At 36.5% G+C, this 25,982-nt stretch overlaps 2 protein-coding genes across 2 annotated transcripts in view; one reads left to right on the forward strand and one right to left on the reverse strand.

Moving 5' to 3' along the window:
• The window catches only part of fig4a (FIG4 phosphoinositide 5-phosphatase a), a 46,250-nt gene extending 20,395 nt beyond the window's left edge, over positions 1-25,855 (reverse strand). Inside the window, exons 1-15 of the mRNA XM_007552815.2 lie at positions 25,389-25,855; positions 23,932-24,030; positions 22,974-23,097; positions 19,765-19,921; positions 18,156-18,206; positions 17,374-17,537; positions 16,394-16,522; positions 13,549-13,649; positions 12,713-12,875; positions 9,634-9,731; positions 5,917-6,050; positions 4,645-4,761; positions 3,415-3,460; positions 2,850-2,998; positions 2,478-2,644 (exon numbers count right to left, since the gene is read on the reverse strand). Coding sequence (XP_007552877.1) covers positions 2,478-2,644; positions 2,850-2,998; positions 3,415-3,460; positions 4,645-4,761; positions 5,917-6,050; positions 9,634-9,731; positions 12,713-12,875; positions 13,549-13,649; positions 16,394-16,522; positions 17,374-17,537; positions 18,156-18,206; positions 19,765-19,921; positions 22,974-23,097; positions 23,932-24,030; positions 25,389-25,451 — 1,762 coding nt within the window. The 5' untranslated portion in view covers positions 25,452-25,855. The remainder of the gene's footprint in view (positions 1-2,477; positions 2,645-2,849; positions 2,999-3,414; positions 3,461-4,644; positions 4,762-5,916; positions 6,051-9,633; positions 9,732-12,712; positions 12,876-13,548; positions 13,650-16,393; positions 16,523-17,373; positions 17,538-18,155; positions 18,207-19,764; positions 19,922-22,973; positions 23,098-23,931; positions 24,031-25,388) is intronic.
• The window catches only part of ak9 (adenylate kinase 9), a 15,784-nt gene continuing 14,996 nt past the window's right edge, over positions 25,195-25,982 (forward strand). Inside the window, exon 1 of the mRNA XM_016671934.1 lies at positions 25,195-25,281. Coding sequence (XP_016527420.1) covers positions 25,207-25,281 — 75 coding nt within the window. The 5' untranslated portion in view covers positions 25,195-25,206. The remainder of the gene's footprint in view (positions 25,282-25,982) is intronic.

Raw genomic sequence — 25,982 nt, forward strand, 5'->3', positions numbered from 1 at the left:
GGCCTCTGGTAGAGGACCCGAGCTCAGAGGATGAAAGAGACCACCCACGGAGGGTGAGAGGGGAATTTTTAATTTTTATATATATATTAAATGCTTAAATTAAATTGTAAATCTTCAGACAGCATAAAATCCATGATAGTAGATGTTTTTTTTTCTTTTTATCTTGGTATAAAAAAAGGTGCAAGACATTTTTCTCTCTATTAAAGATCATAACTGTGAATAGAAAAGCCTTGATGAACATTTTCTTTCCCCAATAAAGCTGTCTGGCTTTACCAATCAAACAACAATAAATCAATCTCCTAACAACCTTAGAAAAAAACAACAACAACAACAACAACAACAACAACAACAACAACAAAACATTGCAGCAGTTTGATTTCTGGCTGTACGGCTGAAACATAATCCCAGTAAATGTTTGTATGCTCAGCCTGAGGCACATGTTCCACATGCTGCCCAGTCTGGTGTCAGTTATTCCACCTTCAAATTGTGAAGTCACGTGGATAATGCTCCAGCAGTGTCAGTGGATAATTAGAAGCTAATTTCAGGCCCATTAAAGCAAGCATGCCAAACAACCTTCTTTTTTTCCAATCAGGTAATGATAAGACTTGGGTTACTGGTGAATCACTGATGTGCACAGGAAGGTCTGGCTCACATGCTCAAATTCAACCCAAAGGTTTTATGTTAGGCTGAAACCTGGACTCTGCAAGTCAATCAATTTGTTCTGCAACTAAACTCGGTCATCTATGCCTCACTGCTCATGTCTGTGCACTTATGTGCAGTCATGATGTAGGGAGTCCTTGACGAACTGTTCACACTAATTTTTACATATATAAATTTCTCCAATTTTTCACATGGTAGAGAGATAAACTGTGCCAGCTAATGTAAAAGTATGAGCTCACGGCGAGATGAATCTTTGTTCATCACGCAGTATGAGTAAAGATTACACATAATGACATAATTAGAGTACAGCTCAGCTCTGATGAGAACATGTCAAGTGTAATCTTTTACCAAGCTTTCCAACAAAACTTGCAGTTTACATTTGTTATTTTTTAAAATCTTTTTTCAATACATTCAGTAAGAGAAGAGCATATAAATAATATAGTTGAAAATATTGTTGAAAAAGTTATTTTATTTTTTTTTTTACCATCTTTCTTGGCCAACATTTTACCAGCAACAGCCACAAAAGGCAGGTGAACAATAATTGGACATGGAGAGCGAAATAAAAAAAAATTCCCCTTTCAAAATTAGGAATGGATCAAGTGACAACATTTTTGGCAAAGAGCCTTGAATCGTGATGTGTTTTTAATAGTCAATGAGCAACAGAGAGGCACAATTTCAACTCTATTTAGAAAGCTCATAGTGGCAATTAGTTTGATGAGATGTAATTGGTCTGCAAGCCAAGTAAAAAATAAAGGGCATCACGCTTACAAAGTAAATTAATGTTTTCCTTTTAGAGGACAGGCTTAGAGAAGACACCAGGTAGGGAGTGGGAACAGCAAGGCATTTTCAGTTTATTACCTACATATGACTTTATTAAGTTTCTCTGTGATCTTTGTCAGGTTCTTTCTGGAAATGATGAAATGAATACTTTTAAAGAAATGGGACACTTTCTGTGACATTGTTTCAGTGCACCCAGGTCCAGGGTATTTAGAAAATGACTTTTCCATGACTTTTCCATGACCTTCAGTATAATTTTCCATGACTCACATACAACAGTTTCATAAAGAAAAGTGCATGACTGAAAGACCCCGCCAAGTTGAACTTAGCGAACATGTAAACGTGCAGGCAGATAGGGAGGAAATATAAATGACAAAAATTTTTTAAATGAAGCCCACACAGACAGGTGTGAAAAGTGTCAATATGTTGACTGAGGAATCATATGACGTTAATGTCATAAACAAAAACATATTAGCAGTAATGCAAACACGAGATTGTGGGCACCTGGGCTTGAGCCAATGTGCGGGCCCCATACAGTAATCAGCCACCGTCTCCTATTGCTCCGCCATGACAGACTGCTAACGGACAGTCATGGGCATTTCGCTCCGACAAAAGTAACCAACCCGTCCGCTGACCTAGATTTGTAAAATATCCGTCTGTCCTGAATAAAAGCAAAGACACAAAGTAGGAAGTTGGCCAAGCAGGTAAATTAGAGCAGCTGTGACTGTCTGCCATTACGCCCGACCGTCCTAAAACTGGTTGAGTCACTAGCGTTCATGAAAATATAATTGTCAAGTCAGAATGTTTTTTCTTGTAGCCAACGTGTAACGACAAACCGGGGTGTGATTTATATTATCACGAGTCACAAGTGAGAGCATCACTTTGTTTATGAGAGAGAAAAACTCACGGCTAGAAACTTGTTCTAATTTAAACAAAAAAGTGTGACAAATGAATTATTTTTCTAGCTGCAATTAAGAAAATTATTTTTTTAAAAACTGTTAATAACTGTGCAAAGCTGCATGTGTCGACGGCGTACATACCCGAGAAAGCGTTGCTGTAGTACCGTGACAACGTCTGCATGATGTCTTTGGAGTGCTGAGTCCAGGGTGCAATTTTGCGGTAGGTTTTCACCCGGTGGACCAGCTGAGAGCCGCCATACTGCAGAGATAGAGTATCTCCATGATCCTCATACAGCTCCTCAAATAACCTAAATTAAGCAGGTGACAGATAAAAGAGAGTGATTTCTCTGACTGGTCAGGTAAAAATATTACACATGACAGCAGGTTTTGTTTTATTATTAGAATTATTATCTTATTTTGCTAAACAGATGTCAAATGATGAGGTTCTGAAACTTTTACTGAAGCAAAATCTACAATCATGGTTAATATGTGAAAGTCTTAAGCTAGCTTTACCTGACACAGTCTGTATCAAACTGTAATTTGGGCTTATCAATCATTCCCAGTGCATACAGTTGATAAGCCAGTGCACATTTCCCCACCATGAACTGGGCTGTATTGGTACGGTCCAAACAATCCACACAGTTGGTTCTCAACACACCAGTCTGCAACAACAACGTCTTCGTTAACCTACAACAGGTTTATTCACTTCACAGACCAAAGAGGAAATAAATCTGAGCAGAACTGATGGTAACAAAGAGGAATATTTAAAATTCAAAAGCAACCGAGCTACCCAAGTCTTAAATATTAAGGGGCAACACTCTCTCTGCGAGCTGCTTTCAGACCAGTTTTATTCTTTTTAAAAAAAATATTTTTTAATGTATGAATATTTATGAAGCTATTCAGATTCTGGTTTAAAGCTATGCTTAAACAGTATTCATAATTGTAAGTCAACAAAACAGTAGCAGTAGTAAAACATGTGAATCACATGTCTTAAGGTCACATTTAAAAACATATCTGCTAGACAAAGTTGTTTTTACCATTTACAAAGTTACACCAAAACTACCGGCATGTGATGTACCTGTAGTCGTCCAGTGGATGTAACAGATCCACCTATGTCTCGCCACCTGAAAACGAAAAAAAAAAAAATAAAAAATCAATAGGTAAAAAAAGTAAAATTCAAAAATACTTTAATGATCCCAAGGAAAAATTAAATAAAAGGAAAGTGTTATTAATATCCAATATTTTAAATCCTGTAATTTCCAGACGATAAGCCACTACTTTTTAAACATGCTTTGAACACTGCCTGGTGTGACCAATATATGGATTTTTACCAACAGGCTTTGAAAGTCTGAACTGCTGCATGATGAAGAGGACAAAGTAAAGTACATTTTTCCCAAAAGCTACTCAATTAAATACAGCCGAATAAAAGCAATTGCTAACTACCCACCTCTGTTTTTCAAAGGCCTAAAAGTATTTGAATGTATACATTTTCTTAGGTTAAACACGATCATTCAATATCTGCTTTTTCAAAGAGGCACTTTAAAACGAATGGCTACCTCCAGCGATTTAAATTAAGATTTAAGACAACAGAAATTAAGGACTGCTGTAATACAAAGTGTTGCGGTTGGTAATATATCCCAGAGAAACAATAAAACAAAAACAAGGTGTTTAAAAAAAAAAAACAAAATTCAGACATGAACCTTCCCCGCGTGTCAGATGAAGACTACAGGTGCCATCATTAGTTGTTCATCCACCGCTATGAGTGTCTACAGAGGAATCGTGGTTGTGTGTGCATGCATATGCATTAAAAAAACAGCAAGTGAGCAAGCATTGTGTAATGCAGAAGAAAGGGTAATAAATATTGGCCAGGGTATGGCTGCTGGGTTACATAACAGGATGGTAATAGCGGCTGAAAGCGATTAAAATATGCAGACGGTGAAGGAACCAGTCTCTCAGAGGAGAGACGGCAATATACTTGGCTTATTAGCAAAAGTTTCCTTGCATTATACCCGCCATCAGGCATCATTTCCATTATGAATTAATATCTTTCAAATCCAAGCAATACTAACACACTTGACCCTGCATAAAGAAGAAAAGACTGATCACATTCGCAAAGATTTGACAGTAAAATATTCCTGACAAAAGTTTTGCAGTTTGTTTAATCTGGGTGTGTTAATCAACACACCCAGCAAATGTGACAGCAAATGTGAAACATACATAGTTGTAATCACAACTATGTATGTTTCACATTTGCTGTCACTGAAAGAACAATAAAAACCAGCAGGAAGTGTGAAAAACAAAGATTCACCTGTCATCTGGTCTCAGGGTGTGGCAGTAGAAGTCAGAGCGATTGATGAAGAAACCTGTTCGCTTCACCACGTTTTCTGCTATCATGCTCAAGCGGTCTAAAACGTTGCATAATTTGCTGGAAAATAGGAAAGATTTTGAACGTTACATCACCAGATCCGTAATCAGGTGGTAAGATGTTCCTAGATTTTTCAGATGATACATTTTCACATAAGGATATCTTATTAACTGAATTCTTTTCAATGTAAATAAAAAAAATGCTGCTAAAATTCTGAATTAAAAAGGTTTTAATTCAGTGTTTTATTGAAAAGTATCTACTTTGTCGCTTTGCGTTTCCTTTTCGCGCTCCACCTTCGTCACTTGAACCAACACAAAAGTTGCAACATCTTCCCCAAAAAAAGGAAACTCCTTTTATTTTGTCCTTCCGTTTAGCAAAGAAAACTTTAGGTTATTTTCGTAACCCCGGTTCTCGGAGTAGCATGAGTGAGCGTCTCAGCTATGGGAACGCTCTGGGCGTGACTGGCCACTTAAACTTGTGCTACCTGTGCACAGGTACAAGATGTCATGTGTGATGCCTGGCAAAACCTGTCGCAGCCTTTTGGTGCCGAAAACTGTTCCTGGCAGGTACATTCAAGTGTGAGAATCACCACAAACTGCCAGCTAGAAAAGTCAGGGAAAAACAGGGATTCGTAATGTTTTTTGGTATTTTTTATTTTTATTTTTTAAAATAAGAAAACAAATCAAGGGAAGCAAGTTTATCTCGACAGTTGGGCTTGTCTACATTTAAATGATGTGGAAATGTATAGCTCAAATACTCGGGCCTAACTTGGCTGTGCAGTTAGATGTGCACAAGATTTGAGTTATTGAAAAGGACACATCTTGTCAAGCTTAGTCCAAAATGGAAATGTCAATTTCTAATAAATGGATTATAACCAAAGGGCCTAAGAATAAAGTCAGGAATTGAAGATGAAGTTGGGCAGAGAACTCAGATGGTGATAGATTTATAAATCTAGGTCATTTAAATCCAACACTTATTTGTATAAAACTAATTTCTTATAACCTGAACTTCTTCAGCAGATTATAGGTTAGTATATCTTTTTTCCCCTTATATCTAATTTAAGTGTTTGTTATTGTTTCAACAAAAATATTCTCAGGACGACACATTGTTGCAACCTTTGAGTGATTGCACTATTAATTCTGTAATTTAATACACAATTAATATTTGCAGTTTTTAAGCATGCGCTCTGGCAGTTTCCATTCTTAAATGAATTACCTTTTGGTGTAGCGGGCCATGTCCCAGGCAATGTAGTCAATGCGGTGGTCTGGAGGGAGGAACTGATTGAGGTTGATCACAGCTGGGTAGAGTTCTTCACTGAGAATCTTTTCGTGTTTCCTCTTTTCACGTTTCTGTAGGATCCAAAAGAGATGTACACCAGGTTAGATCATTAACAGATATCGTCACCAGAGAGCTAAAATAGGACTGAGAAGTGAATTTATGGAGAGTGCCCAAGTAAACAAGATGGAAATGGCATCAGGCAGCTTTTTAATCCATCAACATCTACTTGGTGCACTTTTTTTGATATATCAGATAGAACCTAAAAAACACATCCTGATGCAAAATAAAAAAATAAAAAAAAAAAGATTCAACCTTTTTATCTTAGAATTCCATATTCCCTTTAAGAAGCCCTTACTCCAACATTTTTAAAATGTTTGGTCATAATGACCATTGCTAGGTTTGGAGAAGAAAGGGGGAAACTTGAAGGCCTGAGAACATTGAGAACTCTGTTGGTAGCATCATAATTCATTGGAGCATAGAGGACTTATGTACTTCAGAAAATAGATGGAATCATATAGATACTGTGTGCAAATTTTCAATATCTCAAGATAACAACCTGGAAGTTAAAACTTGGGCAAAAATATGACTTCCTACTGGCTAATGACCATAAGCATACCACCGAATTAGCCCCAAAGTGGCTTAAGGACAATAAAATCGGTCTATTGCAGAGGCCGTTGAAAAGCCTCGATCTCAGTCCTATTGGAAATTAGTGGGAAAGAATGAAAATGAAAATGACAAATGAAACGAATTTTGTGTCTGAGCCTTAAAACCTGAATCAGTTATACTAGTAAGGAAGAAAAGGCCAAAATCCCAGCAAACTACTCAGAGAATCTAATGAAAGGAGAGCAAAGACATTTGATCCAAAAAATATCACTTAAAGTCAATGCTGCCAAATTTAATGTGTGGAAATATTTTTGATGTAGAAGAAAGTTATAACAGTATGTAAAAATGATTAAATTATTCTGGCATTTAGCCCAGATAAATGCTTGTCTGGGTGCTTTTCTAAAACAGGAAACTTTAACTCTAATTTTATGTAAGATGACTGGTAAAAATATTTTTTTTTCTATTTTTGCAGTCTATGTAAACATCTGATTTCAGCCACATGTGCTTCTAGCCTTAGGACAATGACTTATGTCAATAAAAAGGGATGCAGTCAGTCCTACTCTTTGACTTAGACCATCCATTAAGTTATTTGTATGCCCCCACACTGTGCCTTTATGACCCTTCACTCTGGGTGATAATTGTCATGGATGCGTCATTAAGCAGGCTCACATCTCCATTCACACCATCTAGCAGCAGCAAAGTAACATGGCAACCAGCGAACTTAGCAGAGCACTTCCTAGCACTTACTCTGCAGGGCTCGTCAGACATTCAGTCACACATTCTGCGCTCAGATGAGATACTATAAGTATCCTATATACTGTACGTGCACGCGCTCACAAAGTTCCCCAATGAAGTGTTGACATGCATGAATAGAAAAACACGACAGTCAATGGTTTATGAGGGTGCAGCTTCTGACATTAAACCAGAAGCTGCAGCAGTCACACAAGCACATGTGTGAACACGAGGAAGCTGGAGATAATGGGAGTAATTATATCAAATTTTATTCTAAGGCAACAAAAGCATATTTTTCCACACGTTTTTTCCCCCCCCTTTTGCCAGTTCAGTTGCGTGAGTGAATATCCAAATAATTGTGATCACATTAAAACAATTAACTTTTATTATCTTATCTAAAAATACTGCACACAGTTAACATTTTATTCCAATTTAATTATAGTAAAAGTCATTCACATGCTTGGCCATGTGCTTCTTTACTCCTCTAAAACATATCTTGGACTTGACAGGATACCTGCTGACCCCAGTGTCCCCACTGAGGCGGGGGTCGGCTGTCGAGGCTTTATGGTTAATTTCCCTTTTTTCCCCCTTCTATCTATCTCTCTGGGATAAGTGAGGAAGTGTACAGTGAAAGAAGGGGGCAAATCCCTCTTCTATTCCCTATGGTCTGCAGATTTCACATGGCTGTTGCTTGTGCGGACATTGGCGGCCTGCGATTGGTCCCTCATGTCGCAGCTCCCCTTGTGAGTGACAACGTGAGCTGGAAATCCAAGCCACAAATCATATGTCTGGGCAGCAAACAGAAGCTGTACAATGTGACGGACAGCCGGGTGGAAGTAAAGTGAAATATGCACACTTCAATCTGTTTGCTCCCCTTTCAGGATGGGAAGGTTATAGCGGCGGTCTCTACTTTAAAACGTGAGAGTAGTTTAAGTACTGATACTACCACCGCCTTGGGTAGGATTTCAACAGCTGGTGATCTCAAACCACTGAGAAAAATCTTTTGTGACCATAATAGCTCACGGCTAATGAACAGCAATCAATCGAATGCCGCAGAAATTACACATTCCACCTTGCCCTGTTACACCACTCAAGTGATATCACAGGCGGAGCGGATAAAAAGATAAATACTTCAAGAATGCAGAACATTTCCTGTTTGCTTCCTAAATAATCCACAGAGTAAAATGCCAGTTCTCTAAATAACAAAGGGAGGGATTTTATTTTTGTTTTTGCTTTTTTTTTTTTTACAATGAGCAGACATATTTGAGAAATCAAAGTTCAAGTGATCAAGTACATCTAATCTAAAATTCACAAGTGGATTAACCACAGAAAAAAAATGTAATCTTAAATCAATATAGCCATGCATCCATACAAATAACACCAGCAAATAAAAGTCAGTATGCTTGGGAATCAACTCAATTAACGTGTATAGTGAATGTGCTTAAAATTGAGTGAAAATGATGGAACCATCAGGGTTTCTGTCAGTTAGTGTTTTATTGCACAATTGAGTATGAATAACTTTTTAATTTATCCTCAACGTAGATAGTAAATTAAGTATAACATTAACATTGCTATGCGAACATAAGCAAGGTCATCCTGCTTTAATCACCATCTGTGAATATACATTTAAAGCTGTTTTTGTCCAGGTGTTCCTTTAATAAACAGGATGTTTGGTAAATCTAAGAAATCATTTTTCAGCTTTTTCAGTAGGAGAGTGGTAAATGAAAGTTACACTCCATCTAAGAATTTGAAATGCTGTGCAATTATTCTCCAGAGTTTGTCAGATTGTTTGACGGTTTCAGGGGAATCATAACTGTGTTCAAGTACCTACAGTGTGAATCCAAAGCATAGGTGGGCTTTTCTTCGTGTTGTCTTTGTTCCAGAAGGTTTTGAGAATTAAAAGGTTTGCAGACTTGAACAAATTAAACTGTTAATCATAGAAAAATAAGGAAGAAAACCCCAATTTTTAAACGGTCCAAAAAGGTATATGCTCTGATAGCAATGTTGTTGGCGTAGCTTAAGAATAATACAAATCGCTTTTGTAAATCAGCTTAAAAATACTTCAGCAATGTGCAAGCCATAAAAGTCCATATCTGTAATGTAAAAAGGGAAGTAAAGACATTATTACTAAACCTATATTCAATCTAACTCACCACTTAACTACCACACTTATATTTTGCAAAGCTGCATTATGTTCTGGCCTCACATAAAGGTGAGGACAATTATTGACATGGTTTAGTGGGGTAACACCTTAGCTAGGCTTCCCCTTCACATGAGATTTTGAATCTCAGAGGGACATTTCTGTAAATGCTTTATTACCTTAACCAGGTTGAGGATGATGATGGGTGATCCAAACCGCTGCAGCATCTGGTCAAAATGCAGGGCAGCTATATTAGCATATGGATCTGCTTGGTCCACTGTAAAAAGAGAGGAAAGAAAACAGAAAATAGAAGAGGATGAGATAGGATATATTTCAAGAATATGAAAAAAAAAAATCCTTCTCTGATCAAGGTGGTTTTTAAAAGAATTCAACATTATTAATTTGCTCCATATTTGGCAATATGTTGTCTTAGTGTGGTGCTAAGGATGTTGGGAATTCAGACATACAGTTCTTACAGTACTGCCTTTGAAGCATTTGGTTGACAATCATGCATATAACCAAAATCATAAAGAACAATATGTAAATAAGACATTTTTTAAAAATCCTTTCTGTAACAGATGGCATCACAGCTATACAGGAAGTGCAACAGTCTAAAATCATGGGGGCTTTAAACCATAACTTTGGCAAGATTGCCTCAAAATAACTTCCCCTAAGTGTAGTATGCATTTGCAGGAGAGCCAGTGGTTCACAAAGGCAGAAAACAAATGAAAAAAATAAAATAAAATAAAAACCTTATGGCAACTTATAGAAGTAAAATCAATCCATGGCTTTTATTTTTGGAATCTGCGCACATTTCTTTTCAAGGTTGAAACTTTTAGAGTCTGAAACTTAAGAGTCTGTGATGTCAAACTTCACCACAACACCCCACCTCCCCCCCTCGTTTCGCGTTCTGTGCTGCGTGTCTTCCCTTCCATTTACACTCTTCTGTTCATTCTAAAACCTGCAAAACATTACCTGTCTCCATCTGACACATGCTGAGCCGCACAACTGCTATGTGGCGCGAAAATTAAGTGTGAGGAGAAAAGGCATCAAATAGGTCAGACTGTCCTAAGCGCCATTTCATGCAGTTGAATTTAAGTACAGCATCTTCCACATAAACTGCCACCCTTGGTAAAGATGTGGAAAATCCTTGGGACGAAAAAAAAATAAAAAAATAAAAAATTCTGCTGCAGCAGTAAACAAAGTGCTTCAGTTCTTAAACTGCACTGCGTTTGGAGATTATTTTTTCTCAATAAACACCTACTTAGATGGTGTGTTTCCCATTATTTTCCATTTTGAAGTTAAGAGCAACAAGAGAAAGGGACTTCTTTGTCACATCAGATGTATACCTCATGTAAACAGAATGCCATGAATCACTTAATAAAAATTCCTTGACACTGATGAACTAAATTAAAATACATATTTTTTAAATAGAAACCGCTGGATCTATTTTTATTCTATTTACAGGACTGCACCAGGACAATAACTGTGACAGCTGGTGCAACTTAAAACTGACAGCTCAGTTTCCAACTTTGTCGTCCCTCATTTCATCATTTTTCGCCATTATAAATTTGATCTGCCTCTGCAGAGTTATTGTGCTGATAACGTCAACAACAGAGGGGCAGAGCAAATCATTCAGGCTATCAACTTCTCAATCATGTCGTCTTTAATCCAGTCATTACCCATTACATTACAGATGCAAATTTAGAGATTTTGCTTTCATTTTGAAAATGGACTAGCAAGAAATGGATGGTTATGCATTTACAGCCATGGCGCTGACCTAGATCTTTCTAACAGATGTCAGGCAGCAACAGGATCGGTTAAATATTACAACCGTGTTGGCTGTGGACTGGTCACACCCACTTCGACACTCATCCAGAAGCACACACAAAGAAACTGTATGAAAGTATACTTAGTTAAGATTCTTCGCTTCATTTAAACACTAATCATCTTTGAGTTTCTTATGAGTCAAACAAAGACTAAAGGACTAAAAGCCAAATAATTACAGTCCTGTCTTGAATAAGCAGCTCAGCTTTTTAATGAAAAGCACCAGCTATATTAGTAACCAGAGGCTTTGTTTGAGAATCTGTCAGTTCAGGTGGACAGCCATGTATTGGTAGGTTTGCAGGACTCAGTGAAATGTTCAAACTTTGTTTTATTACTTTATTGGCTAAACCAGCTTTAAACTTCTCCCTGGACTCCTTTCTGTGTTACTTGGTCTTCGGTTTATGACTACGTTTCACGCAGGTAGACTATTTACCGATTAGGTATTTTGTGACAGCAATTGGTTGCACTACATTTAAGCTGTTAGAATACAAACACAAGCAGCACTTTTTCTCACTTTTTATGATTAAAATATTTTAGCTGAAAGGAATAACATTCCAAAATATGAAAAACATAAAAAAAAATCATTTATTAATTTATGGCGTCTTCAATGATAAGATGACCCCCAAAAACAACTTCGAGACTTCGCTTGAATCAAAACCCGGTGTCAAGAATCCATAAATATATACTTGCAGTATATACAAACATATAGTATGAAATATAACCAGACTGTCCAAGGCATGGATTAGATTTCCAAAAGTCATATAAGGACTTAGGATCAGAGGAGGACCAGGACAATAAGACAAGACAAGAGGGATTTTGAGGGTTATGTTGAGCGACTAAAAGTCATCTGAGGATGAAAAAGGGGCACAGCAGAGGAGAAAGGGATTATCAGTTGATACAGGCATTGTACTAACGTAAGCCTCAGTGTATTTCTGTTGTTACGCACACGGTAAACCCCATCAGTCTCTAGTGTCATCAGTCTCACCCGATCACCTCCCATTGGTTGAGGTTATAGAGCTTTTATTCCATTCGGAATGAGATGGATACAAATATGGAAACCATGAGGGGGTCATCCTGCCCTTATCTACTGATCTTTTTAAAGATCAGTAGATACTTACGTAGGCTTGTACAGGAAACAGAAAGGCCTTCGTAAGAAACCAAAGTTTTATTTTAATGCAAAACTGTCATTTTCCAAACATGTTGTTTTAGGTTTTGAGAAGCAAAATGTAATTCACAGTGGCACTTTTTTTTTATTATCATTTCCTGGGCCATACTGCTGCCTCATAATATTTTAAAAACAAAGGATATGGAGATTCTAACTTAGTAAAAAGACAAGTAGTCTGTTTTTTGTCGAGTAAAGCTGAATACATGTACACAAAACAATAAAAAACATTCCCTTTTAATAGTGCATGAGATGCCCATAGGTCTTACATCTTATGGGTGGCTTTGGCATCATGGTGGAAATGTCCTGAGACCAGTACAGTGGGACAGAACCTCGGACCTGGACGTACGAGGAGTAGCTTCCTGCTGTGAAAGACGTAACCGAGGCATCGTGGACGATCTGTTCGGTCTCCACCTCATTAGCTACGTCCCCCTGGGGTAGAAAAGAAAAACTTAATTAAACCATAACCAAGGGATTAAAAAGGAGACATTACATACAGAGAGCGAATGTTCTTTAGCGCTTTATTGAAACGTAAAGAAAAAGATTGAAAAATCTTGGTACAGCAACAGCTACAGTATGTGCACTGACAATGCTCTTCAGAGATGTCTTCAGAAATTGCCACAGTCTTGAAATTACATTAAGACATATTAGTTGCAGGACTATTTACTTCTGTAGCGGTGCAGGATAAAAATCCTCTTTCATTTTCATACAGAAAATGCAAAAAGCAAAGGTGAAGGGTGATATGGGTATTTTTTTTCTAAAATTAATTATGGATTTTCTTATTTAAGATGACTGCAACTATATTTACACATATCCATTCATGTTCATTCATATGTCCACAAAAATATGACAACCTGCAAATCCTAAACATTTTTTTTTAAATTAAAACAGTCCAAAACAGGAGAATGAAAAACAAAACGTGTGCCTTAAGTTCATCCTTCCTTTCACAAAACACCCACACAGATAGATACTCATGCATACTGAAGAAAGAGGCAGGGGATCCAATTAACCCCCTGTGATCAACCTGAGTCATCTCAATCATGCTGAAGGCCCTCATCTTTGCTTCCACTATCTATTGTCCCCGTTGCCGCGGAAACAGTTGTACCTCGCAGTTGGCACCTCTTTTCAGGAAGCGGGTCCCGGCGAATTTGCTGGAGCGCCTGGCAATGAGGGTGATGTGAACCGGTCGACCGTAGATCAGAAGCTCTGAAGTCAGTGGGTTAAGGATGAAATGAATGAGCACGCTGGCAAAAGCAAAACTAAAGTCTCAAATCTGAACATTCTGATACATCTGCGTTTTATGTACATCGTAACAAATCAAAAAAAGTTCTTTTTTTTTTTTTTGTTTGTTATTAAATTTTAAAAAATTAAACTCGCATTACATTGGTGCAAAGGGGGACATATTTCAACTGTTCAACTGTTCATTTTTTGTGTGTGTTGATGAGTTGCGTTTTACATATTATTAAATCAAAAATATTTTTAAAACTGAAATTTCATGTTATTCCCATATCGCTGTCTAACATAAAATAAAAGGGAAGAATATTGAATATTAACAGCAGTCAGAAAGGTCATAACTAAAAAGACTATTAATGGAAAGTTAAGTGGAATCCTGGTAGAAAAATGGCCGTTTGCAACTGAGATGCCGATGGCATAAAGGAAGTTATTTAAATTGCTGGACAAGGCATGGACTTTGGCGAGGGTCAGAGCCACTCCTGAACCAGAAACAACATCTTGCTTTGACCAAAGAGTAAATGAAATGGGCTGCTGCTAAACTGTCCAAATTCCTCTTGTCTGATGAAAATTGCTGCACTTTGTGGGACATCCATGTCTAGAGGAAGATTGCAAAAAGAATGACTTAAAGTTTCTTGATGTCTGATATAAAGTTTCTACAGCCACTGGTGATTTGGGGAGTTCTGTTATTTGCTGGTGTTGGTCCACCATATCCAAAGTCAGCACAGCCTTCTACCGGGACATTTTAAAGTACTAACAAGATTTATTGAGATGCTGATCTAATTTTCTAGAGAAAAATACCAATACATCAATTAATTATCATGAGACTTCTGCGTTAGATTAACCATCAGGCTTGTCTGACTCAAACCCTAAAGGAGAATCATGTTAGATATGATAAAAGGAAGATGAGATACTCCAGACACAACAATGCAGACGACCTGAAGGCCACCGTCAAAGTAAACTTCACTAACAACTCAGTGCAGCCTCAGAATGATTTCCTCCAAGCCACCATTGATGCCATAAATCATTCAAGAGGCTACGCAACAAACTATAGAGACAATGTACTACACAGTATCAGGACACACTTTTCAGTATTCCAATATTTGTCCCCCTTTTTTTTTAATCTGATATGATGTCATGCTTTTATTGATGTTTTTGTATTTATTTTGTGTCTTGTAGTCATAGAAACTAGCATATTATTGTGAAAGCGAGTTACTTAAGAAGTGGATGCATTTGACTGATGATATACAGAAGGAGGAGGGGTGTCAAATAAGCAACACCAACAAGATTAGGTAGTGTCTTTTCTTGCACGTTGTTTTTGGAGTATGTACTTTCCTCATGTTTCATACTTTTAGATATATCCAATCTACTGAATCTTGCTGCATTGCACCATCTGGCTCTCTTCAGTCAATCAATCAAATTTTATTTGTATAGCACATTTCAGCAGCAAGGCATTTCAAGGATGTTTTACATAATTAAAGAAAAAAATAAAAACAGCATGTGACATTGAATAAACAGTAAGAAAGAGAAAGAGATTTTGAAAAAAAAAAAAAAAAAGGTTAAAAAAGATAAAAAACATACTTTTGTTACGGAATTTAAGCACCTGTCATCGCCGGACTCCGCCGTCCGTTTAACACGGGTATAATCCAGGCCCCGTCGCCTAACAGGACAAGGTCTCCAACCTTGCAGCACCAGGCTCCGTCCACCTGTCACACTCTTGTTGTCACACTGAAACTCCAGTGAAGGCCAAGCAGTTTCGAGGAATCATCTAAACTCACCCACACGTTGTCAGCGTGTGGCAGCACAAACTCGCGTGTGAAATAAAAAAAATAAAGAAAAAAAAATAGGGATGTTGAGAAAAGTACTTACTCGCTTATCAGAACTACAGAGCAAACAAAAGACAAAGGCTGGCCTAGAAATATTTATTTGTTCAGAATCAGCCGCAGCTGAAAATAATATTAGTAAAAAAGTGACATATTTCACTCGGTTTGATATGATTTGTGCTGATGGTAAATGACTTGAAATTTTAATCTGAGCCTCAGGCAGACTGCAACCCGAATCAATCAGTCTCCTAATGCTTTGTTGGAGTAAATCATGAATCATTATAACAAAAGCTGTTCACAAGTCGAGAGAAAATTATTCATGTGGAACCAATTTAGTGATATGCATCAAGAATATATTTACTTAAAAGACTGGATTAAAATGTACACAAGCTTAGGTTTTAATCAAAACACTGACTTTCCCTTCGGTCTTAAAAAAACAAAAAAAAAAAAAAAAAAAACATGCACAATTAACTTGCTCCCAGCCACTAACAGAAGGAGAGGTTATGTAATCACCAGTGTCTTTACACCTGATAACTTTTGCCGAAACCCATCAAATGTATTTTGCTTCAGTTTAGTTACCAAATCCTGCAAATTTCACTCTGACTCCCACGCTGGAGCTCAGTGAGATCCACGTGCTCAACAAAGAGAGAAATTTGGACAAAAGACAAATGCAACTGTGTTTTCTGGGTATGTGTTCACGTAAATCCTCATTCAAAGCCTCAGAAAGGGACTTTGTGTGTTATTTATTAACAATATACTTTTACGTTTTTCTTAACAATAGTAGAAACAAAGGAAATGTTTAGCTCAAGAAAAAAAAAAACTTCTTAGAGAAATCAAAAGAACAAAAAAAAAAAAAAAACACCAAATAAAACTACTCCGTTGCTTAAAAAAGGATACTGGACTGGCCACAAAAGCCATGGATTATGTACATGAGCCAGTCAGGATGCACAATGTCCTTGATCCGCTCAAGGAGCTTTCCGTTCCACACGTACTTGTAGTACGGCTCGTTCTGGAGACCGTAAACCACTGTGGCGGAAAATCAGAGCACACAAAACAAGCGGGTCATTTTACTGACATGGATTCAGTCCAAATAATGTTCTGGAAAAGTGCATATTTAAAAGAAAATATGCATCATAAACTAGGAAGTGCATTTAAAAAACTTACAAAGGTGGTGCAAAATGAAATGTGTGCGCGTTGCAATATAAATGTAATCAGTGGCTTGTTAGAAAATGCAAGTTGTTTTTTTTTTTTACAAGTACATCTTGTTCTGACCAGTATCTATAAGAAGACATTGAGCTTAAAAATGCAACAAAGTATCATAAATTACAAAATTAATGGTTGCGACTAAAGAAAAAAGTTTTTGCAATTACATCTTGCAGGTTTACTAAACAATTTACTACACATCCAAAAGCAGTTTTTTTAATGCAATTTAAGATGCACTGGTAATTCACAGTTCATGTCTGTGTTATTATCTGTTTTTCTTTTATGTTTGACATGTCAATTATATTTAAATTAAATTAAATTATTTCCCGAGATACTGAAACGACCTCCAATTTAATTATTTTACAATCATTATATGCTTAAAATAGTTAATATATTTCCAATACATTTGTTAATATCACATAGCGGATGTTTTGCTTTTTTGTATTGTGACCAAAGTATGCTTTATTTCTCATTCAATTAGCCTTTTGAATGACTCTTCCTTCTTTTCCGGCTCTCCTCCATCCAATTATTCTTGAAGCAATCTTCCGCCTTTATTCCGCTGGCCTTGTCTTGTGCGTACCAGTATGACCTCAACATAAAAACTAAAAGAGGCCACCCAGGCATACTCGAGGCAAGACATTCAACAAAAGTGACAGTGATTCACCTCTGCTCACCTTGTGTAGGCAAACCTTCGTCCTCAAAGATGTCAAAGCTGTCCTGCTTGCCCTGGGTGTGCTCCTCTTCCTTAGTCAAGGGGGGCGCCGCCGACCACAGTTCGTAAGGTCTCTGCAGCAATGTCAGGTTGTACTGCAACGAGTGGCTCAGGTCGTAGCTGTAGCTGCAGGGCACAATGGCAGTGTCATGTGAAGAAAGAACAGGCTGTTCAGCCCCGCAATTTACCTTCACCCATTTGCTATCGCTACAGAAATAGAGATTAGAACAGTAAGAAATATCGAGCACGTTTTACATCAGACAAGAGTGACTTGTTAACTCAGCCGAAGAAAACCTTTTAAAACTGATGTGAGAAAATTTCATTCCTATCTTTAGACTTCAAAAGCTCAGAACAGAAAGAAATAAAAATGTCCATTTGCTCCTCCAAAAGACACCACCTTAATACGTTTGTGATCCACCTGTCTTTAATAAATTGGCAGATATGCATTATTAAATTATACAAGTTCTACTTAATGAAAACAGATTGAGCTACTTTTTTATTTTAAATTTTGAGGAGCATCTTGTTAAAAAATGGAAAAACGATAAAATATATATCTTTTATTTTATGTTCATTCAAACAGTTGAGTCAAAGATTCACTCGCAACTAATTTGTTGAAATTAAGACTCAATCTTTTTTTGACAAACTAATAATGCGTATTGCGCTGGAGGTGTAATTTCTCTCAAATGTAAACCTAAATTCAAGAAGGTTTTTGACGTAAAGAATTTAAACTCAGGTTTCTCGTACCTGAAGTAGAAGTTGCTGGAAAGGTCCACATTCTGAAAGATTCGCACGTACCTGTAACATAAAAATACAGTCATCAACTTAGCCGTCCCAAATTTAACACAATGACGAGCTAATGTACTTATTTACAAGCTTCAGTCAATAACCATCAAATCTGATATCATCATGCAGGTCTAAATGTGGATGTCCTGTTGGATCTATGAAGCATACCTCTTTTGATGTTCCCTTGTTTCATATGGTGTGTGAGTTGTGGTGGATGCTTAAAGACGACCTAATCTTCAGAGGGATTAAAGCTCAGCAGAATAAATAAGAAAGTAGGTTGAACTGCAGCCAGTTGGATCCACTTACAGAATTTGGCATGCTGAGGTGAGTGAATCTTTATCAGCACAAACAGTTCGTCTGAATACTGTACTACTAGATTAGGAAATGTCATCACATGGCTTGTTTCCATAACTTCTGAGTAAGCCTTGCTTAAATTCTTAGTAGTGAAGCATTTGTACTGTAGATGTTGTCACTTTTAATGTTATCCCCAAAACATATTGCTTAATATGGTGATAAAACCTGAAACCCATATCATCCGTTCTTAATGTCCATGATGAGGATGCTTGAGCTTTTCACATTCAAGCATTTTACATTTGTCATCTTCAACTACCCTTCTCCTTATTGGTCCTTTCACAACACAAAGTTGTACAGAACATACCTAGATCCTGATATGAATGCTTTCTCCACAAGAGGCAGTAGAAACAAATACTGATATCCTCTAGTACAGGCATACAAAGATATTCTGAATCAATCTACCCACCTATGAATCAAGTACTCTAACTCCTGTGCATTTTAATGTGTACTCCAAGTATGTTGATATTTGTCTTTTTAGTTTGCTGCCCTGAAAATGACCTCCTACGTGCTTATATTTTACACATTGATCACAAGCGTTTCTCCTACTTCTAAAAAAACAAACTTGGCCAGACTCAACAAATGCCATGCCACCTTCAAAAAAAAAAAAGCTTGTTTCAGTGGTAACAGGATGATGTGGATAAATAAGCATATTCAGAGATCTGCACACACTCCGTGGAAGGTGTGGTATTACATCTGAACGATTTTTAAGCCACAGGGAGATTTGTTTTCTTTAGAATAACCTGATAAAGAGAGATTGGTGTCAAGAAGTTTCATCAAGCTGGAATTTAATTTTATTCATGACTTTGTCTGTAGGTGTGAATGAAGTAAAAAGTAGACAGAATGCCAAGGAAAGCATTTGATGCCAGGAAATGCCAAAAGCAACCCAATTAGTAAATTGTTGCTTTGCTGTCTCCAACTTATCAAAGCATCTTAATGAACTCGTATTAATAAAGGCTTATTAAAACCACAGTTTAAGAGGAAACACAAATTTAGAAGCGAATCATGGTTTAACTTGGTGTTTAAACCAAAGATTAAAACAAATAACTTGTTTCAAAGAAATATCTATTATATCTATATGATATTATATCTGCAAATATAAAGATATGAATAAGAAAAAATATTAGCAACTCTCTTTTAGTATTAGACATCTTAATTTACGCTCATTATATTTAAAAAAAAAGCACAAAAACGGATGATGGAGCGATTGAGACAACACCTTGCTTCATCAGGATGCGAGACTCTAACAGAGTCATTGGGGATGTAGATCATGGTGGTGTCCTCAATTTTATAAATGGAGTGGCCACCGATGTCAGCCATTTTTCTGCGCTTGGTGATGAGTACAATGTAATACCCTTCGAGGAAACGCACAAACCCTGCAAAAAAGAAAAAGAAACAAAAAAAAACAATAACACACATACATAAGTACAGGTTTCTTTTAAGGAACACGTTTATTTTACAAACACAAACTTTAAGGTAATATGTAGGGATTTTATGTGATAGACCAACATAAAGTAGTGCATAATTATATGACTATAAAAAGTGTCGCAGCCATCTGTGTTCACCACTCCTTAGTCAATATATCGTTGAAGTACCTTTCTCTGCAACAACCTCTGCACATCTTTGGTAGGATGTAAACAGTAGTTTTTACTCTTTTGTTCAAGCTCAGCTAAGCTGGGTGGACAATGGTATCTGTGAATATCAAGTTTTAAGTGTAGTCAGAAATTCTTAAGTTTTAAGACTGGTGATTCTAACACTAGTATGCTTTGTAGTAAACCATTTCATTGTAGCCCCTTGCTGCTTGTTTACTGTCACTGAACTGCATTAAGCATATCAGAGTGAAAGGGTTTGAATACATGTATTTTTGTATCGCATATATCCTATTGAAACATTGGAGTTTGTGGTAGTATTCAGACAAAATGCCATAAACTTCAAGGGGTTGGAATAAATTTGCAAGGAACCTAGTAGTTCCTAATTCCTGCTGATGTAACTTGACCCAGATTTTCTTTCTCTATGAGAAAGTTCATCAGTTCAATACAAACTCTCAACAACTTGATAAGTATGTCAATGTTTCAGTGTATTTAACCCATTACAAGAGGTTTATTATGACTCATTTCTTTTTTAAAATATGGACTAATGATGCATTTACGCTTTTATCATTGAAATCTCTCAAAGAGATGACCTGCAGCAAGGTTAATTATTTGCTTTTAGCCATGGCTCGCCTATTTCTCAAATATCACACTAAAAATGGCTTAGAAACCCTGAAAATAAGAGATTCGGTCTTCTGTAAGACATCCAAGGTTTTTTCTTAGTTGATAATGGAATTTTAAAATTATCCCTGAAAAAAAAAAAAGTGGCTTTATGCTAATTGTTTTGTTAATGTAAGCTAATAATGTCTAATGTTTTTAAATAGTTATCACTTAATTCAGAACTCTCTTTATTTCAGAATGCTGTGTTTTGTTACCAGGATACTGGGTCAGAATGACAAGCCCAGCAAATGACATTGAATAAAAATATACTTAGAATGACAATCCTTAATAAATACTATAATAAGAACTGTACCAGGCAAAGCGTCTCCTAAGAGGCACTGTAACCCACATGGGTGAATCACTTATACTATTAAGGGCCTACAAAATGTTTTGTGAACATAGATGGAAAATAAGCAATTAGATCGTCTAATTGACTGTGAAAAACAGAACTTGTTAGCATCAGTGTGACCATTTAATATGATGCTTTAAAATGATGTTGAGTGCAACATAAAGAAACAGTCATCCATGCAATGCTTCTCTAAAGCAGTGAAAAACATTGATTATAATAGACTGTAACTAGGTCTGTAGGTCAATAGGAAAACCATAGAAAGGGGAAATTATTTTTCTGTGGAACATGAAAGGCTGATTAATGAATATGTTTTTACAGCTGCATCTCACAGGTCACATTAATTTAATTCTTTACTTTTCTAAGAAAAAAAATGATAGGGGGTCATTTTGTGTATGAATTTCTCAAAGTTTTGAAAATGTTAACGTCATTCAACACAAATAACTGTGCTGCATGACAGAATAAAGGGTGTCAAATCAATAGCAGAATTTTCACATCCAACGGATAATGATGGAACTGCAAGATTATCCTCATTAATGCTAACCAAAATAAAAAATAAAAAAAAAATTCAAACCAAAATATAAATTTGATCAGACTTTTCATTTAAGTGAAAAAGTTGCATTGAAGGTTCTGGTTAATTAATTTATAGACTGTAAATGGTAGAAGTTCAACGTTTTCATGCATTTAATGAATAATAAAAAATATTCCTAGTTTTATTTATGATCACTAACCAGAGCCAATGTCATTGGCCAATTCTGTTCTCTGGCTAACTCATCAGGGCATCTCGATTTGAGAATGATTTCTATTGAACAACACTATTTATTTAAAATATAAAATCATAAAGTCATTTCAGAATATTAGGACATTTGAAAAACAATATGAAACGTGCAAACTCTTTGCAACTCCTAAGCTAAGACACACGCACAATGTTTTTGCTGCAAGCTAACAATGCTAAGCAACAAACCACCATGTCATACATAAAAGAATTATGTTAAACCCCGACATTATAAAAAAGGATCCAGAAGAGTTCACCCAAACATCGAGGTACTTTTGTTTACTGCAGCAATGCTGGCCTTCTTATACTCGTATAAAGTAGTTCTATACACAGAAAAATGAAAGAAAAAAGCTTAAGGGTGATTGGATTACTGCAATGCTGTAATGAAGTGTAATGTTTTGTTAGACCAGTTAATATACTTGAGAATTTGGGTAAAAAAAAAAAGCTATGTGGACAAGGCCTACCTCATAGAGACCATCTAAACAAAAACACACACATAACATAGTATTGTGCAAATTTAACTACTTTGTGTTCTGCGACCTTCTAAACCAGAATGAAAACCACATGTTATGCCACTGAAAAATAATTTGTCAAGTGAGCTCAGAGTTTGCCAAGCCACTAAATTCCAAAAAATTGGTTTTCCAAAATCTGATTTGTTCTACATTCTGTTAATCGATCTTTCTTTATTTTTTTTCTTTTTAAACAGAGGAGCTTGTTTGTTTTTTTCCCCACGTTCTTGGTAAAGTGCTATACAGACAAAAATATTAACTATTCTTTAATTAGACATTTTAGTTATTGCACAAAATGTGTTGGTGCAGCACGTGTTGACCTGACAGGCGACTCAACGTGTTTGCTTTTTGATTGTTTAGATAAAGTTAACAGCATCACACAAGCAGGTGCTCGCTCCTTTTACTTTGTCCTTTCAATTCCCTCTACATAAAAGCAAAACCAGGTCACCCCACACTGTTTCTGCTTTAAATTACTTGTTGACATTGTTTAACAAAGCAATAGTCAAAGTAATGCCAGTTTAGTGGGGCAAGTGAACAAACTTTACTCACCTACAATGCCGAACGCTGAGACAGCTCTGGACAAACCAGACGAGCCCTTTTGACCCATTTTGGTGCGGTTTCCCAAGTCCAGACGGCTTAGTAGCTCCCGCACTTCTTGCTGGTTATACACATGCTACAGAGAGAAAAACAAAAATAGCAAAAATACAAATGTTATTCTACTGGGATTAGACTGGTATCGTCATAGAGATAGATGCCTACATTGATTGAACGTAACTTCTTTGTTGAAACATATTTTTTGCTGAGAAATCTGAAACCTTTAGAAAGCCTGTTTATTTGCCTATAATTGTGTAAAGAAAACGCTTCTGTGAGTTTAGTAGCAGAGTTGAGAACATAGGTTGTCCACAAAATAAAAATCCCTAGTCTTCTCTGCTTATTTTGTTTTTTGACTTGTTTTGAACTTCTGATACCCTAGGTGTTGACAGTCAGGTGACTGATTGGAGTCTGAATAGGAGCACCTGCAAGCCTGGACGTGGCTGCAGTGGTCATGTGTGATAGTATGAGGCGGCATCTGTCTTACTGGGGAAATAAGGTTTGTCATCATTGGAGGCAAACTTGATATTGAGCGATTTCAAGAAGAGATTCTGAAACCAGTGGCAACATCGTCACAGTTTTTGAGTATTCAAAATTGAAAGCATGAGATGATGCATCTTTAGTCATGGCTGCATCATAATAAAGAAACGCATCATATATGTAGTAAACAAGAACATGACCAAAGTCTTAACAACCAGCTCATACATTCTAGAAATGAGCAGCAGGCAGCCAAACAGGAAGAACTCGTTGACGTTACATTTGTAACGTGCTCAGTGGATTGAACAAAGTCACCAGAGGCCCATAGTGCTGTATTGCATACGCATATATGCTAGCTATATATATATATATATATATATATATATATATATATATATACACGTATGTATTGCACATCTGATGAAAAGTCACCGTTTACCTTATCGTCAATTATCACCAGATCCTTTGGTTCGGTGCGGTCAATCTTTAGGACTCTGTGCTTGGTCTGTGCATGGTTGCTGCCAACCAAAAAGTATCTCTGGTAAGAAAAAATAATAATTAATGAGAAGCCTCTTCTAAGTGCATACTGAAGATAAACACACAATTATTTTAAAAAAGAAAGAAAAAAAAAACAGGACTCAATAAAAAAGATTTCTTATGCGTAGTATTCAATTAATCAATATGTATATTTATTTTTAGTCTACCACGTTATAAATTCATTTATAAAATTCCAAGAAAAGACACGCAGGTTTATAAACCCAGCTCATAGAAATACATGGCATTCCTCCCTTCTATAGCATTTTAATTGGCCATTTTGACTTAATATAATGAACCAGCATATAGTTGGAGTCAGTGCAATCATACAATATAACGTATTAAGGCCTGATATACCCTGCATAATTAAATTTAACTAAGCAATATGTTGATCAATACACTTTATGGAAAATGGAAAGTAACCAGTACTGAACAATTTGAACATGTCAAATATCTGATAACAAATCTACACCATAAGATGTTGATCAGAACTTCCATTCATGTCTCTTCCATTCATGTCATTATCCTCGTCATACTCAGTTGCAAAATGGCCGAAGATTTGGAGGCCAGTAAGAAGCGTCAAATTAGAACGTCATGTATTCGTACGTTCTGTAACTATTAGAACTATTCTGTCCTGTTCCACTTTTGAATGAGTTATAATCATACAAATGAATTAAAATACTCTCCTTACTTTCCTTCTAGCAACATGACGGGGAAAAGAAAAATCACACCATTTACCTAAAACGATCTAAAGGTTGTACATTTTAATTAAGCCTATAAGATTGTGACACTTATCCAAAGTAGACATCTACTGCCATCTAGTGTCACAACATAACAATGTGTCCCTATCACGCACCACGTTCCAAGTTTCCAAAACATTTTTGATGACAAAGTTCCATATTTTTATCATCCAGTGTTCAATCTGAATGTATCCAGCAGCCTACCGTTAGCTACAGCAGAGTAACTTGCCTAATGCCACATACATTTTACAGTGCAAAACCAACAGTCATATTTTGAGTTAGGCTTAAAGAATTCTTACTTTCATAAGCAAAGAACCACAAGGCTTGGTGGGTATTTCAGTTTTATTCTGTACATTGGTCGATTTTCAGACCAATATCAACATTATAAATAATAAATACATTTCTCAACAAACAGAGAGTTGGGAGGATTAAGCATTTATATGCTCATTGATTCGATTGTCACTGCATCCTTGCTCTGGAGGAATCTCAAGAAAAATCAGAAGAAGCCCATACAGGTAACTTTTTATCAGTTGGCATTAGAACTGGACTCTAATTGAACCTCATAAACATGACAACATAGAACTAGCAGCAGACACAATTTATATAGTTCATTTAAACTTACTGCTCTTGTTTCGTACAAAACCATCCTCTGGATCCCACTGATGACAGCCGCTGTTTGAGGCATTTTTGGTCCTATGACGTTAAAAAGTCAAACTACAGAGGAGATAATACAAGAGTTGCAAAGCGAAAATAAACATATAACTCCAAAACCATACAAAATGAGCCTTAAAACCAAACACTGATTAAGAAACTAATTCAGATCGTTGTCTTATCTGATTGAATCTCCCAAACTAGCAAACATAACTCTCCAATGAGTTAGCTAGCTAGCTAGCTAGCTAGCTAAAAAAAACAACAATCGCTTCCATTGAGAAACAATCTTATTTGTACTTATGCTAAAACTACAGTTTTAAATGTTTTAGCAAGGAATTTTAACAGATATGTCTATGTAACTCTTAGCGGTCAGAAACCAGAAATATGCTAAATTAATTCATTGTAGTCATGTGACAGTCATATGTCGCTTATCAGCTGATACGGTGCCTTGCGAAGTCAAAAAATCTAAAAGGGCAAAGTCAAAAGTCCCAAGGGGAGAAAATGCGAGGAGAAAATACTAACTCCCCATTTTCATATTTATACTTTATATATAATTTATATATAA

The sequence above is a fragment of the Poecilia formosa genome, unplaced genomic scaffold (assembly GCF_000485575.1).
Source record: "Poecilia formosa unplaced genomic scaffold, Poecilia_formosa-5.1.2 Scaffold53, whole genome shotgun sequence".
Classification (NCBI taxonomy): domain Eukaryota; kingdom Metazoa; phylum Chordata; class Actinopteri; order Cyprinodontiformes; family Poeciliidae; genus Poecilia; species Poecilia formosa.